This window comes from Melozone crissalis, unplaced genomic scaffold (genome assembly GCF_028551555.1).
Source record: "Melozone crissalis strain CALT ecotype California unplaced genomic scaffold, PUWL_Pcris_2 ptg000042l_1, whole genome shotgun sequence".
NCBI lineage: Eukaryota > Metazoa > Chordata > Aves > Passeriformes > Passerellidae > Melozone > Melozone crissalis.
Window position 1 is genome coordinate 36,388,792 of NW_026535820.1, and position 16,436 is coordinate 36,405,227.

The 16,436-nt window shown below is 38.4% G+C and overlaps 1 protein-coding gene across 2 annotated transcripts in view; it reads left to right on the forward strand.

The window, feature by feature from the left end:
• The window catches only part of EPB41L4B (erythrocyte membrane protein band 4.1 like 4B), a 166,690-nt gene that overhangs the window by 122,234 nt on the left and 28,020 nt on the right, over positions 1-16,436 (forward strand). For both annotated transcript variants that reach the window (XM_054284544.1, XM_054284545.1), the window contains exons 19-20: positions 1,303-1,370; positions 14,747-14,851. In XM_054284544.1, the coding sequence (XP_054140519.1) occupies positions 1,303-1,370; positions 14,747-14,851 (173 nt within the window). The remainder of the gene's footprint in view (positions 1-1,302; positions 1,371-14,746; positions 14,852-16,436) is intronic.

Below are 16,436 nucleotides of genomic sequence, written 5' to 3' on the forward strand. Positions count from 1 at the left end.
CCAGTGGTTCCAGTTTAATTGCCCATACAGTTAATTTTGTGTACACAATTAAGCTGGAGCAGTCCCTTTGCATCATGGCTGATGATCTGGTAAATAATGATCTGGGAAGTGGCAGTGAGGGTTCTGTTCTCTCTAGCACAAGGGGAAAACAAACTCAACACTTTGGTGATTTTCCCAAGCATTGAGTATCCCTACTGATATTTTTGTTTTAGTTCATTGCTAAGGTACAGAAGAAACTCAGATTTGATTTTGTTTTCTTTTCTTATGAGTACCCAGAAATGAAATATTTCCATTTTTATTGAATGGAAGATCTTATGTAACATTACAATATTTTTATGTGTCTGTAAAATCCTTTTATTTGGATTTGATGGATTTGAAGAAAGCTGTTTCATCCTATTTTAAGAGGATTAGACTGACACATTTAATTTAATTTGATCTGGACCTACGGCCTCAAATTACTGTGGTTCAGATACTGAGCACTGAAAAAACACTCTGTTGTGGGACTATTTCAGTCCCCCTCTGTTCACGTAGAGGGTTGCAAATGTCACAGTCTGAGAAGTCCCTGACTGATGGGGGGGAGTATTTGGAAATACTCTTGTCTCTTTTTCTGTAGTGGGGGGCAGTGTTGTCCTCACACTGGCATTTACACATGGATTGGGAATACTGCATCTCAGATGAAGAGTATATCAACACCTGCCCAGATTGGGCATTTCCTAGGTAATAAAGCCATTTCCATGGGAGTTATTTTGCAATACTAGTATTTTCAAATTGACAGAAAAATGGCATATGAGAGACAGGACTCTGTAATTTAGCAGAGAGCAGTAGTGAGTGAGATTTTCTGTGAATTGTGCATACAGTGTGAATATATGTAGGGAATCACATTTTTCAGTTAGATTTTCAAAAACTGAATGAAAAGTTGGCATCATTATTTCAGAATAAATATTTTTTCTACTCCAATTGAAAGGACAGCTCAATTACAGTATGTTTGTGTAGATTTTGTATGATTTCTGCTCAAGTGCTTTCTGGAGGAGCCATAAATGTCAGTGTTCCTTTCTTTCTCCTCCAGTACCAATCTCTCCCTTATACTATTGCCCTGCATGTTGTACATTGTTGCTCATCACAGTGAATCTCAGCTGTAGGAGATGAAAACCCAAAAAGATCATGTCTTTTAAATCTGGACAGAGTAGGCATTTTGGATGCTGCAGTTTTCTGAGCTGCTTACAGGAATAATTTTTTAATAAACTGTTGTATTATCCTAAGTGCATGGATGTTTTACTAAACTTTGGCTCCTTCTTTTAACAGGCTGTGAAAGAAGAGACCTCTTTTGTAAATCCCAGTAAGACCTCCAGTCTGCAGGACCCTAATGTAAGGTCTGTTGCTTCTTGTCTGTAGGGGAAGAAAAAAGTTAATGTAATGAGGCATTTCCCAAACATTATTTCAACTTGTTGTTACAGTTCAGTTTGCTCATCTCCAGGTTGCTGAGTAAAGTTCACCATGCAATGACCTGAGGAGAAGGTGGCTGTCAGAACAGTGCTTATTTTATACATATATATCAGATATAGTTTAAGAATTGATAAAAGCTCAGCTTTAAGGATCAGGCTAAGTGTATCTATTTGAATAAATGACAAAAGCTCTGGGTAAGAAATCAAGTCTAGAGACAATCTTATAAAAGCTTATATTAAAAAAGTCTGTTTTCATAACTTTTCTATCAGAAACATGCTAGCTGTCCAAACTGGAATATCCCTGTGTCTAGATTTTCCCAATTTGTGCAAGGTCTTTTCTTCTCAGAAGAAGAGGCATTTGATATACAGTCTTCAGAAAAATGGCTCATTTGCAGACAGTGGTAACTACTTTTGATTGTGCTTTTCTTCTGTTGATAGAGGATAATTGTCTTTCTTTATTGGAGTGGCCATTTTGAAGAGGCATGTTAATTGTAAACATGATGTGAGTGGCACAGTATGCTGTCTTCCAGCATGTGATTAGAGAGGAGGTTACAGCAGGAGAATGTGGAAATCACCTGCCTCTATGTGTCTGGTAGTTCCATCACTTTGAACATCTGCGGTGTTGATATCTGGGAGGAGAGTTTGAGGGAAAAATGTTGTGGATTTACAGCATGGCTGTTAATCAGCTAATTACACCAGTCTATCTGGTTTTTTATATGCTCATGTATATGTAATATACATATGTACTGGAGCACTATTCATCTCATGATTTTATTTTATAACTTTTGGGTGGTGATTCTTGCAAGAGAAAACAGACATTTAATCACCTTATAGAAAAGTCTAGTTGAGGGGCATAATGAATTATTTTTGAAAAATTAAGTCATTCTGAACTAAAAAATTGACACTTATAGTTGGGAAAATTTGCCAATGTTTATTTCAAATGTGTATTTTCCCTACAGTGTGATAAATCTGCACTAGCCTTCAAAACCACCTCATTCAGAAATTCCTTTCTGACCAGACTGGGCTAGCAGAGTTGCTGTGTTTGCTTAGTGAAAGCAGCTACCTAGAGAAGAATGGTGGGGATGGTTGGTGGTGCTGAGGCAGGAGGAGACACGAGAGGCGATGCTATTGCCTCCCATGGCAGCACCTGGCTTGCTTGCAGTGCTGCTGTGATTCCCAGTTTCTTATCTTGGGAGACCCTGCAGAGCTGAAATGTCTCACCTGAGAGGCCATGATTTTCTCGTTTGTTTGTCCAAGAGGCTATAAACTCTGTTTGATATTTAGAATCACCCATTTTTCTTCTGTGCTGTTGCTCTTCTTAGACCTGCACTAAACTTTCTTGAGAAATTATTTTCTTTCTTAAGAAAACTCATCACATACATTGCACAGTGACCTATTTCTTTGTTTAATTGAAATGGGTTTCCCATGTTGTCTCTGCCACAGCTCTTTGTTGGTTTGCTGTCACTTCCAGAAGCAGTTCAGGAGGACCTAATTTGTATATCCCTGTGTGACTGGGATTGTGGCTACAGACTTGTTTTCCTTAATCACTTCTGCTGAACTTCTGCATAACATCTGTAGAAAAGCCTTTTTACTCCACGTTTTGGAATAGGTTCTCTCTTGCTGCATCCTGTTGAACTGTAAATGAGTGGTGTGCTTTGTAAAGTGCTTTTTAGTAAAGTCCTATTCAGCATGAGGTAAGGTTGGTGACCTGGCTGCAAAGCAAATTTCACTGTTTTCTTTCCCACACATCCAAGCTTATAAAATTGTAAAAGTCACATTGGAGTTCTTGGTATGCAGTGTTCTGGTGTATATTTGTCCAATATCTATTTTTATCTGTGATATGTCAAGCATCATTTCCTCTACAGTAAGTTGTACCAAATGAAATGGAATTCTTTTATTGCTGTGTCCTGAAGGTGCACATATACAAGTAATCAATGCTCAGAGAGAGACCAGTTTTAAGGGATAGACCAATTTTAACAGCCTACATTCAAAACTCAGAGAAAAATGCAAAATAAATCCTGTGTCTAACCATTTTCTTTCTCCTTCAAGCAGCTGCTCTTTCTGCAGGGTTGTATGCACCTCTGCAGCCAGCCAGCATGTGATCTATTTGCCAATAACATTCTCTATAACCTCTGTCTTGTGGAATTTGATGGACGTAAATGAGCCTTTGCTCTGCTAGGAATTGCGTCTGAGTAGAGCCAAGGATTAGTTCATACTGGGAGACAAATTGTCTGGGAGCTTTTCTCTTCTCTTTAGCAGAGACAAGCAGAACAAACCTTGGTAAAAAAACCTTCCACATGGAATATATATTTTTTCCCTGCAAGTGCCCATGCAGACATTTCTGTAAACAGCACCTCTGTGAATCTTTGAAGACTCTGCTAAAATATCTTGCTGGTTGAAACTAGTAGATGTCACAGCTTTTTAGCAATACTCCACTCTTTTCATGTGAGAGATTTATAGCAGGGACAATGACTTTGTCTATTTTTCACACTGATAACTGTCGCAGACATCTTTTATGAAAAATCCTTTCCCTAGGATTTTTCCTCCTGAGAAGCTGAGAGGCCTCAGGAACAAAATGTAAACAACAGTTATCTGCTGCTGTGGATTGCAACAGGTGCATCTGTGATTGGCCCATCTTGGATGTTTCTAATTAATGGCCAATCACAGCCCAGCTGGCTGGGACGGAGAGCCAAGCCACAAACCTTTGTTATAATTCTTTGCTATTCTATTCTTAGTTAACCTTCTGATGAAACCTTTTCTTCTATTCTTTTAGTATAGTTTTAACGTAATATACATTATAAAAGAATAAATCAAGCCTTCTGAAACATGGAGTCAGATCCTCATCTCTTCCCTCATCCAAGAACCCCTGTGGACACCGTCACAGATAACTGTACAAAACATTACAAAATTCTTTGTTTTTTCCAAACCCAAGACACAGGGAAATTCATTCAGGCCTGCTAGTAAGCAAACATATGCAGTTTTGAGCAGTAACTGAAGCATGAATTGTTCTTATTAATAGGGAACTAGAGGGTGACAGAGGAGGGCAGTAGTGCTTGTTTGATTAAAAAACTGTGCCCTGTTTGCTACCATTTTGTCTGCTCCTCCATTCTCATTCTGAATATTACACTTTTAATGAATTAACTGCTTGGATATGGCCTGTAATCTCCCATAGCAATTATTTTAGCATCTGCCATGACAGACTCAATTTGGCTAACAATTGCTATAGCTCTTTGTAGAATTAGTTCTGGTTCAACTAGTAATTACTCATATGTCTGTGTGGTATAGCCACTTTTCCTGCAAGTCAGTCTCCAGTAATTTTCTTGGGCATGGCCTCAGGATAATGTTGTAATATGCAAAGTTGTCATGTATTAGGCAGTTTATCCACCTGTTTTCTGTGTCTTCTGGCAAACTCCAAACACTTCTTTATGTAAGTAATTTCAAACATGAGGAAGGGGGAATCAGAGCTGAAACTGAAATAACACTAACTTTGCAGCTTTCAGGAGAGGAAGCCTTGTTAAATTTGCTCTGTCATTTGGTGCACAGGCTGGAATTGCAAGGTTGTCTCCTGATCTTGCAGTTAATAGGTAACCTGTACACACCAGATTAGGATGCAGGAGGATATGGGATCACAGCAGACTGCAGTCCTGTCTCACTCCCTGCTTCTGGAGAGCAGTCCTGCAGTCCTGCACATTTCTGTAGGTTTTCCTCCTCTGGATAGGATTTTTTTTCCTCCCAGCCTGTTTCAAGTGCTGGTTCCAACATTAAATGATGAAAGAGCTGGTGACTCAGTCACTGAATACATGCTGCAGCGTTCTAGCTTACATCCTCTTTAATCCTCAATTACACTCTGAATTGGGACATAGTTGTACATTCCCCTTGGTGACCCTACTACTTTGCAGATAACCTGTAACAGAGCTGCAGATCTGGACAGTGGCTACAGGGAAGTTGGGTGGTTGCCTCAGCTGGATCCATCTGGGCTGCATGTGGCAGAGTTCTCAGCTGAACAAAGTCAAATGAGAGCAGTTAACAGAAGGGGAATTTCTCTAGCAGGTTAAATAGGAGAGCCATGAGTTACCTTGATAAGACACAGGAGTCCTATGAAGAAGAGTCAAACCTTTCTTTATTACAACTCTGTTGTAACAGATCTGAAAGCACACACATTTTCTTCAACACCAAAGTAATATGTACTCTATAACTATATACTAGTCACTATGTAGCTGGGCTGTATGCATTTTGGACAAGGCAGAAGAGAACATTGGTTTTTGGAAGAAGAAATACCTGGGAAAAAAAGTGTTATTTATGTATTTGCTTTCTTTGTTCACTTTTTTGTTTTTCTTGTTTTTCTTTTTTTTTTTTTCTTTTTATTCTGCCTGTGTTGAATCAATAAGAGATACAGTTAGTTTGCAGTTACCACTTCACATGGTGAAGCATGCTTTGTTAAGGCATATAGTAAAAATGTGTTTGTGTCAACACTGGGTTAGTTTGGAATTTGTTAGGGCAGTCATTTTGCTAGGATTTTTAATAGTACTTCTTTTGGGATGTAAACCCCAAGTGTACAAGGGAAGAAGTGATCACATCCATCCTTTTCAAGGCCAACAAGAGGAATTCATCATACAATAGAGATAGAAAAGCCTTTCTAACACAGCACTTTCATCTTTAGTATTGTAAAAGGACCTGTCATGGTAGCAAATGCTCCAGAAGAGATTATGAGGAAGCAGCAGAGGTATTTTCCCATCTGTTAGAGAATTCCTGACACTCAGGTATCTGTCTCTGTGTCCAGATGGAAGTGTTGAGGGAGAAGTGTTTTGGGAGAATTTGCTGATTAGATATCTAATTTAATTCATGTTTGAGATTGCTGATTGTTCTTATAGTTTTCTTAAGGCTCTCATCCCCTGCCTCTACCAACTAGTCTTTTTGTATTTGATTCTTTTAGCCTTGAGAGATCAAGGTTCCAGCTGTTTACCAGAAACAATGAAGGAAGTATAGTGAAGGCAATATAGTCAAGGAAATAAAGTGTTGTACAAAATAGAAAAACAAAAAAATGTAGTCAGCAGCTTTCCTATCGCCTCTGGTCACACTTTGCTCTTGATCAGGGGCATGTCCCACCTTCTGATTTGGCATGTGGAGGTTTCTGTTGTGCAGTGTATCAAGGGAATGGGAATTGCAAAGTCACCTTTTCACTTTTTTATAAATCTCACCCATTTCTCTGTAAGGGGATGGATGCTAGAAAGATAAACTCATGAACTTTCTTTACAGAAATTTATTGTTCATTGCCAGCCTGCTTAATTTATTAAATATAAGGAATATATGGCTAAGCAGAGATCCCCATGAAAAGAATTTATTTTCTTAGTCAAATCTTTGCCAGACAGAAACACCAGCTATACAATTTCCCCAGTGCCTATACATTAATTTCTTCTGAAAACTCTTTGAAGTATGTTTTCTTTCTGGCTATGACCACCTGGATAATCCTATAGCATGGATACCTTAGTGCATGTGCATGTAGGTTCACATACACATTTGGACTGTATTTAAGATAAAGGTCTGCACTTTTTCCTATTTTGTTTTCTTCTTCAAACATGTCTGAATGCAAGCCCAGGTATAATTCTGCTTTACTGGCTTAAGGAATTCCAGAGTTAAGAATTACACCAAAATAGTTCAGATGTTAAGAATTGCTACTGCTTAGGACAAAGCAAAATACTGTCTGTCTTTGGGCATGCCCTGTTTGCCAAAGTAAATTTTCATCTTGGGATAAGTCCAACAGTAGAAATGTTGGTAAAAATGCCTGAAGTTAACAAGTTGGGTAAGCAACTGAAGTAAAATTTGTAAGACAGGGCATAACCTAGCAACTGGATTTGCTGATAATATACACTTTTCTTCATGTTCACATGCTGCTCAGGAAAGCTTAGATATGATATGTTTGGTACATGTAAACACTAATACCTTCTTCATCTCTTACATGTTAGTCTTCATTTTGTGAGGGCTCAAGGCAGGACTGTCACCAACTCTAGATCAAGTCAGCCATGTATTTGTCTATCTGAATTTTGAAAACCTCCAAATACAGGATGAAGATTAGACAGCCTCTTGCTCAAAATAGTGATCAAAAGTGTAAATATAAGTTCAACTGTCAGTCAGGAACCCTCTTCAGCTGAAGCCCTCGAGTTGGCCAGTCAGTTATTACTGTTCTTGTTGCTGTTGCCATTTGCTGTCATGCACCATGTGGTACATTTATGCACTGCAATATTTATTTCCCTTAAAATATGCTTTTGGGTTACTGCCAGCTTTGGCAGGCTTTATATCCCACATGGTTCAGGATTTGTCTGTGGATTTCTTTCTGTTTAGACCAACTGCTGCATCACCCTTTGTTGATCCTTGTTATCCAAATTATCTCATCTTTCATAGGATTGCAAATAGCAATATTCTTCTTATGTGGGAGTAGGTATAAGCACCAGCTGGTGCTTTGTGCATTCATTTATTCTAATTTTCTTTGTAAATCTTCCCATCCAAAACCAAATTACGCCATTACATTGAGACTAATTACATTAGGAGCTGCTCAACACGTAACGTAAAATTAAATGTTATCTCGTAGAGCTCGATGATGCTGCACACCAGAAAAGAGGGGTGGAAAACATTAAATTATATCAAGTTTTACGGGGTGCAGATGAATCAGGAGAAGTAATCTCAGGCACTCTTCTGAATGCCTACTGCAGAGTAAGCTTGGCTCCTACAGATTGTCAAAATGTGATCAGCCTGCTGTGCCTTGTGCCTCTGGGGTGCGCTGGGCTTTGAGTCTGGCTGCCTTTCAATGGATGGGAAAATGTCCAACACCTTTTGTGACCAAAGTGATACTTCTAAAATATAACTTCCATGTATCATCAAGGAAGGAGTGTCTCTCAAAGTAATGTCTGCACTCTTGTACTTTTGCCTCTCCATTCTCACCTGCACAAACTATATTAACATTTAAATTGTCATCTTTTGGTCTCTGAGCTAACATTCTGCTGACATACCTCAATCTGAACCTGAACCATGTTTTTCAGAGAACTCTGTCTCTCTGCAGGTGTTCTCAAAATATGACTGTATAAGCAAGGTGCAAAGTGTAGTGATCTTTGCCTAATCTGTACACAATTCATTGTGAAACTAGCATCCCAATATCTGTTTTTATACATATACTTCCAGTGAATGTCAGGGTAGCTTTTATGTGACCTGATATCTCACCTGCATGATTATGGGCAGCTTGTTTCCCCAAGTTGAAGACTTCACTTCCCTAGAAAAGTAGATATATCCAAAAGAACTTTCAGGAAGTTCAGAGCTGAAGCTGATCAGGAATTATGTGCTTAGTCTTACCTGGCATGAACTTCAGTGAATTCAACAGGCTGCTTTTTCTTAAACTCAGAATGGAGTTAACTCTGTGAGGCAGAGTCTGAAATATTGCATTTAAATATCTCCTCCTAAATATATTGTGAAATATTCTAGGTAAACTAAAATAATTATCTCTGTTGGCTTCTTCCTAAGAAATTTGAATTGCTTTTAAAAAACTCATTTTCTCATTAAGTCTTTACTTTAAAAAAATGGTTGTAAAGAATCATTCTCCAACTGAAAAATTTCAACCAACATTTCCAAAAATAAGCAAATATCTAAATACACATCATCCTGGCCTCAGTCCAGGGACAGATTAATAGATCTACTGCTCTAGCTTTTTGCAAGAACCTCACACAATAATTTCTGCATCAAAGTCTTAACTTCAAGCTGAACTCTTGAATAGCCTTTGCATGCCAGTCTGCATTAAAGATTGCAGATAGCACATCTATGTATGTTCTTTGACTTCATTCTGAGTATTAAACTCCTCTTTGACCTGCTGCCTGAAGCCAAATGCTGATGAATTGTTTGTAATTGTATTCTTAACCTCCAAACTACAGAGGAAGGAGCAGTACCCAGACCTTTCAGATGAGGTTAAGCTAATGAAATACCCCACTTGAGGTGCATTTCTTTGGCTCTGTCCTCTGCCCCCTAAACTGTGCCTAGGCTCCTTGGAAAGCACAGAATTCATTGTGGCTGTCCTGTTTGCTGTGAGCAGGGGTAGGATTTGTACTCAGTTTGACCTTAGATACCAAGTGTTGACCTCTTGCACTACCCAGAGCTGTGAGAGAAGAGCAGCTCCTGTATGATCATTATCTATCTGTTGGGCCACAGGGGCACTGTACTTTTGTCTAGACTGCACATAATTTTCATTGCAAGGGCAATGGAAGGAACAGAAAATTTTTCCTTTACAAGAAGCAGAACTCAATTTGTGAGTAAGAAAGAAAAGCACATAATCTGTAGCAAGGATTTTTTTATACGTCTGCAATCTATAAGGAGGGGGGGGTATGGGAGGTAAAAAGAAGAAAAAAACTTTATTCAGAAAATTTGATACGGGCAGTAGCTTTAAAATGTCCAAGCAATGTTTTGAAGAGCTAACTTGTCTTCTGAGAAAAGGTACCTTATCAAAGGGAAAAAGAACATACTGTTTCTTAACTTCAGATGACCTTTGGAAAAGAAATGTGTGAAATACTAAGAGCACAGGCTTAGGAAAGATTTGAGTGTTTTTCTGTGTTTGCTTAGCTTGTTAGGCTATGTCTTTGATATACAAGAGAATGCATCTATCAAGTATTTTTCCTTTTCCTTCCTTTCTTTCTTGCTTATCCTTCCCAAGTTTTCACTATCATGTTCCCACTCAAAAGGAATTCTGCAGCCAAAATCAGCCTCTGGGGCTTTTTTTTTTTCCTTTTCCATGAGTCAGCATCTGAAAGCAGGTTAACTTTCATGCAGCTGGCTGTATCCTTGTAATCATGGGGTTTTTATCCTCTATCTCTTGGCATCAGTTTGGGAAGACACAGGGAGAGGTATTGTTCCAGATGACAAAATAGACACAAAGAGAAAGAGAAGTAAAGAGGATAAAGCCTGTTACAGAGAAGTGCAGGAGGTGTGTTCCCCCAGCAGACTTTGGTAGTTTTAAAATCCTGAACTGCATCCTCCAAGGCAAGAGAAGTTAATTAATGCCATCAGTTTATGACGTGGACAATCATTTTATCCCGCATAGCCCAATTGCCACGTTTCAAACAAGCTTGGAGGTCTGTCCAGAGCCTCCCAAGCAGGGGACAAGGAAGCCATGGCACACAAATGGGTGGTGCAGGAGCCGTGCAGCCTCAGCCTTGCAATCAGAGCCAAGGTGAGGCGGGACACCCTGAGTCCCTCAGCATGAGCACATGCATGCCACCCCCAAGGAAGGTTCAAGGTAAACCAGCGTACATCTGTGCTCACTTGAAATGTTCCACAGGGTAATTTTTTTTTGTGAGTAGTTTTGGTTTCAGTCACCTCCTTGGCTGCTAGTCTGAGAACAAAACAGATTCCTTGGGTTTGGGGGAGATCTCTCTCTGGGTCATGTTTGTGTTGCTGTGCAGGCTGGTGGAACAGGCTGAAGCTAGTTCAGGAGGGCGTGCTGGCTGTGGCTCAGAAGGGTGCTGGGGCTCTCAGTGCACAGGCAGTTTCTGATGACCTGCCACTGCATGCTGACATTCGTGGTTGTTATTGTCATTCTCACCAGGAAGCGACAGATTTTTATGTAAGGTGCCAGGTCATTAAGTAACTCTGTCTTGGTTCAGTACCTTCATTTGTATGCAGTAGTGGTTGGGTACTGTTACAGGAAAAAGGTTTATGAATTAATGACATTGAAAAAGAGCCTTCTAAAGGAACTGTAATACACTGTACATTTTATTTTTCATTTTAATTCTGAGTCCCACTGATCCTTTAACACTTTCCTCCTATACTTTTCCTCAAGCTGTAGTACAGGACTACTGTGATTTATATAGCTGTGTAATTTATATAGGACTACAAACTTGAAATGGTGACATCTGCACATAATCACTCTATTTAAATAATTGAAATAATTGCAGGGCTTCTCTTCAAAAATCATATCTTTCCATATAAGAATTCTGGCTGTAGAAATCAAAGGACAGTAACAGAAGTTATTCTGCTACTTTTTCTGGAATATCAATGAGATTTTTAAGAGTTTCTATGATATTAAAAGCCTGCCATTTTTAAAAGACAGATTGGGCACTGGGTTGATCAAGCTGAGCACTACTTGCATCTAGTTGCTGTTGAGAGAGTAGCAACAGTTCTGAGCAGATCCAGACTGAGGAAGAATGTTTGAAGATGGAACAGGAGCTGTCGTGGAATTTTTAGCCTGGTGTGGAAAGAGGTAACCTAGCAAGGTTTTAATGAGGACAAAATTGCAGCTCTGCCGTTTGTAGGACTAGTCTAACATTTCATCTTGTGCTAATGGCCTCTTTGGGTAGAGGCATTGCCACAGCTCCTTTTCATTCGGGAGTAACTTCAATTTTCATCCTAGCTAACCTGCAGCTTCTCAAAATGTGCAATAAATGGTGCAATAAATGATGCTTATCCTTCCCCAGAGGCCTGAGAAATAGCAGGGGAAAGGTACTTGCTGCCACCAGCCTCTAACAAAACCTATGGCAAAATTTTATCATAATGGGAAAGAAGATTTTGCCTTTAAAATAGTATTGATTTCGCAAAATAAGTGAGTGGAATACTTTACTGGTGTAGTACAAAACATAAGTTTATCTGAGCAATTACAATGGCTGAAAAAGGAGTAGGTGTGTCTAATGTTTACTTGACCTTTTTTTTCCTCCTTGAAAATCTGCAGCATTCAAAGGAAAATAATAAGTTTTGCATCTTTCTATTGGATTAGAGAGTAGGCATTGTTTGTATCTCAAACATTTTATTTACAGTTGAGTGAAATTTTTCATGTTAAACATTTTTTTCAGCATTAATTCAGACTTAGAATTTAAAAATTTTTCATATGTATAAGTGAGTTTTACAACTTGCTTTGAAATCATTGCAAACTGCTTTAGTTACAAAATTGCACTACATCTTTTCAAACAAAAATTTGATTGTGACAATTGAGATAACTGCTTCAAAAGCCCCACCTCTTCCTTTTTTTTTTCTTAAATTACAAACCACGGTATTCCAAAGGAGATACACAGGCTTTGTAAAATGAAACGTAATAAAAGAGCTGAAATTATCACTTCAAAGCTTCCTTTGTGTGAAAATATATGACTGACTTACATCACAGGTTATAATGTTGTCCTGAAAAATTTGAAGCACTCATGAACTGGAAATAGATTTGTAACCAGCTTTCCTATTCTACACTTTGCTGTTTCTTGAACCCCTTCATAGTATTAATTCATCACTTGATGTCATTTTGAGCAAATGTTATTCAACTCATGTAGTTTATACCACTCTATTTCCACTCTCATTGAGTTGGTGAAAAGATTTAAAAATTGTAAGGTATCCTCTTACAAAATTATTGGAAAGTTGTGAGGACCATTCATACAGAGCAAGAATGTCAGCCAATATATTTGAGCTGAAAATAATTACAGTCATTTACACCCCTTCAGAATGTGATTTTCTGTTGTTTAATGTGTCTTAACAAATTTATCCTGCTTATGTCAGACTTCAATTGGAAATCACTTTGAGCAAATAGAACAAGTAATTTTTTTCAGTAGCCAAAAGATACCTTTGTTTCAGGAAAAGAAGAGCTAATGTTGTCTTCCAATCTGAAGTCTGACTTGATCAAAACGAACTTGGGAGCTTCCATAATGAGGTTGATTCACATATTTTCAGGTCAGATATACTGAATTCAAGACTAAAACAGATTATTTGGGCTTCCCCCTCCCCCCCCCCCCCCCCCCTTTGCTTATCTTTCCCTTATTTGCCAGCCTAATAGCCTAACAAACTCAGCAAAAGGCCTTCAGATCTGGCTGGCTTGTTCTGCATTAATATCATTGAGAAATCTGTGATAAAAATGACTGACACTGAAATTTGAACAGAGGAAAGGAAATATGTCTGATATTGATATCTTGCTGCTATCTATACCAACTTCTTGATTTAATGGGAACAAATAGCAGGTAAATAATTGACAAAAGTTGTTTTATGAGAAGTGGAACTAGTAATCAAGTTTATTATGTATTTATGCCCTTTGTACTTTACTATTTTCCACTGTTCCATCTTATGCTCTGTGACGTCTCCAAAGACTAAGAAATATTTAGGAAAACTGAATATATAACCTGAAGGCTGTGCCATCTCAGTAGGTTCTGTTGTAGCTCAACATCAGATTCAGAAGTTATCAAAGAGAGCTAGCAAAGCTTAAAGCACACAGGGGCATCAGAGGGATCTGCAATAGTGAAAATTAAACAAGCGTGTCTTATTAAGGCTTTAGAAGGCTAATACAATGTAAGTAGACTAGAAAAACGTTTGCCATTTGTGAAATGTACCTCAGTGCATATGCAGTCCCATCAGCAATCAGTAGGGCTGCTCAAGTTAATAATTTAGAATCTGACTTCAGATTAGATGGCAGAATACCACCTCACAAATTTTTAATCAGGACTTTCAAATTATTTTTTTAATGTTTGGCATATTTATTATGTTTATAGTACACATATAGTATATTTAATCATAACCTGTTGCTTCAAGTAAAAGCACTATTTAAGATGTTTCATGTGTCTTCATGCCCCTCAAGCTCATGGTTGAAATGGTTTCCTCCCAAGGTCATGAGGATCTTTTATTTAGTATTTATGATTTTTTTTAATTGAAGCCTGAGTTAATTCTACTGATATATGGTTAAGGAGAAGATTCTTTCATGTGGACCTCCTCATTGCCATGTCTTTCCTTTGCTGAAGCTCTGCAGATGTATTTCACATTAATGAGCATCTGAAACACATCTGAGTTTTGCTTTTTTCTAGCAAGCTGGAAAAAAATTGATCATTTTTCTTGGATCATATCCATTAGTTCATTTCCCTTGAGCTGTTCTTTCAACTGTGGAAGGATAATGTTTAATTTCAAATAAAAAATATTATAAGCAGAACAGGTTTCACAATTCATAAAAAAGTTTTTGTTAAACATATGTTTTGCAAAAATGTTTCTGACGTGACTGAACTGCTGGTCTGTTATTAAAATGTGATATTTTGGAAACAGTGACATTTCCACATGGTCTTTGACATAGGCTCTGTGTTTGTAACCAGTGGCTGCTTCTATAAATGGTATGCCCAGCACAGGAGGGTGAGTTCACACATCCTTTTCTGTACACACACACACACTGGCCAGTGAACTATAAATGGAACAAAAGGATGAACTCCAATGGGCACTAGCCACTTTGCAAGATAAGTAAGTGTCGATGAGTTAGAACTTTGGTGATATGCCTGAAGTAGTTTAAATAGAGCCTCTATGACATATGTTTTTCTTGCTATTTTCAGAAGTCCAGCTCCAGTGAGACCTGAAACTACACCAACAACTGTCCCTGCAGAAAAGCAGGAGGTTAAAGCTCCCCGTGTGAGGAAGTTAACGAGGCAGTACAGTTTGTGAGTAACATACAGCATTATCTTTGTGGTTTTGCCTACTACAGCTGAAAATGAAGGGGGATGCTAATTATTGCTCTAGCTGTGCCTTCTGAAAGTCATGAGTGCAATTACATGATAATGATCTTATGCCGATACCATTCCTTTCATTACTGGGAATCTTCATGCTTTTAATACAAAAATGAATTTGCTTTTCCTATGCAGTGGCTAACCCTTTGAATTGCAAGCCATCCACCTTTTCCCAAGCTTATGGATTAGGAATTAAAAACCTCTTTTCCACATGAAATGTCAAAGACCTGGTGTGAGCTGGAACAAGCTGCTCTGTTGGCTTCATTACAACCCCATTTTCAAAATAAGGAAAACATTCTTTAGTTGTTGGGGCATCAAGCTGTGCTGTGAGCCATTGCCTCTCAGAGAGTGCACCCTCCCTCTCTGTGATTTGTCACATGAAGAAATTGCTGAGCCTGCTACAGCTACAGCCAGCAAAACGAATTCTCTCAGTCCTGGAAAGAGGGATCTGTGCTTAGAGGGCTTTGGCATCCCATTTACACATAATTCATTCCACTTGAAAGTCTCTAGAGATGTGAGGTACTGAGCAGAAGTGAAAGTCAATGTTGATTTGTCCTCCCATGAAAAGACAGACAAGGCCACCAGAAATTAAAGGGAAAAAGGAATAATGTCAGCATAAACTTATAAGTACAAGGATACCAATGCTATTATAAAGGAAAAAAATATGTATGCTTTCTGTGTGGAATGGCAACTGTTAGTCCATCCAGGATTTCTGCATTCTAATGTGAATAAATGTATTTCTTGTCTCTTAAAAAGGATTCTAATAAATATCAATATGTTGGGACTTTTTGTTTCACTGTTAAAAACGTTGTCTTTGTAACAATCTGCATTACCAAAACTGAAAAATTATTTAGGACAAGAAACAGAGGAACTAGTCAAATTGAAGCTAGGAGGAAAATGAGCTATTAGCCAAACTGGTATTTGTCCAAGAGGGCAAGACTGGCATGTAGAAACACACAATCACTTTTTGATTGATGAGGTTTTGATGAACAGTTTTGAACATGTCTTGCTCCCATGTGGATTTTTAGTTGTCCAGGATAAGGTGTGAGGAACAGCAGATGTGCACATCTACCCACAGGGGCCACCTATACAGTGGCCATGTGTAGGGCCAAGGACTCCCTAGTGAAAAATATGGGCCCTAATTTTTTTTTTTTTTTTGCTTTTGTAAACTCAAATTCTGTTCAATTTAAATTATCTTGTATCTGGAATGCAAACATGGGAAATGTGAAGAAACAGCAAAGGATTATTATGAAAGTAATAACAGTAAAGGCCGTTTCTCAGTCTTGCAGCTAGTGTGCTCATGGCTAGATGGCTGATAAATCAACCCTAACTCTTATTTTTCCACTTCCGTGTATACACCAGAGGAACTTGACTCAGAAAGAATGGGAGGGTGCCAGTGAATTCCTGCTGAGAGTGGAGACCAAGGACTGGGAAAATGTCATCTACATGTTTCTGAAAGAGAGATTAACTAGGTCAACAGCTCAGCTCTGGGCTTGTTACATTAATAAAATGTCTATTC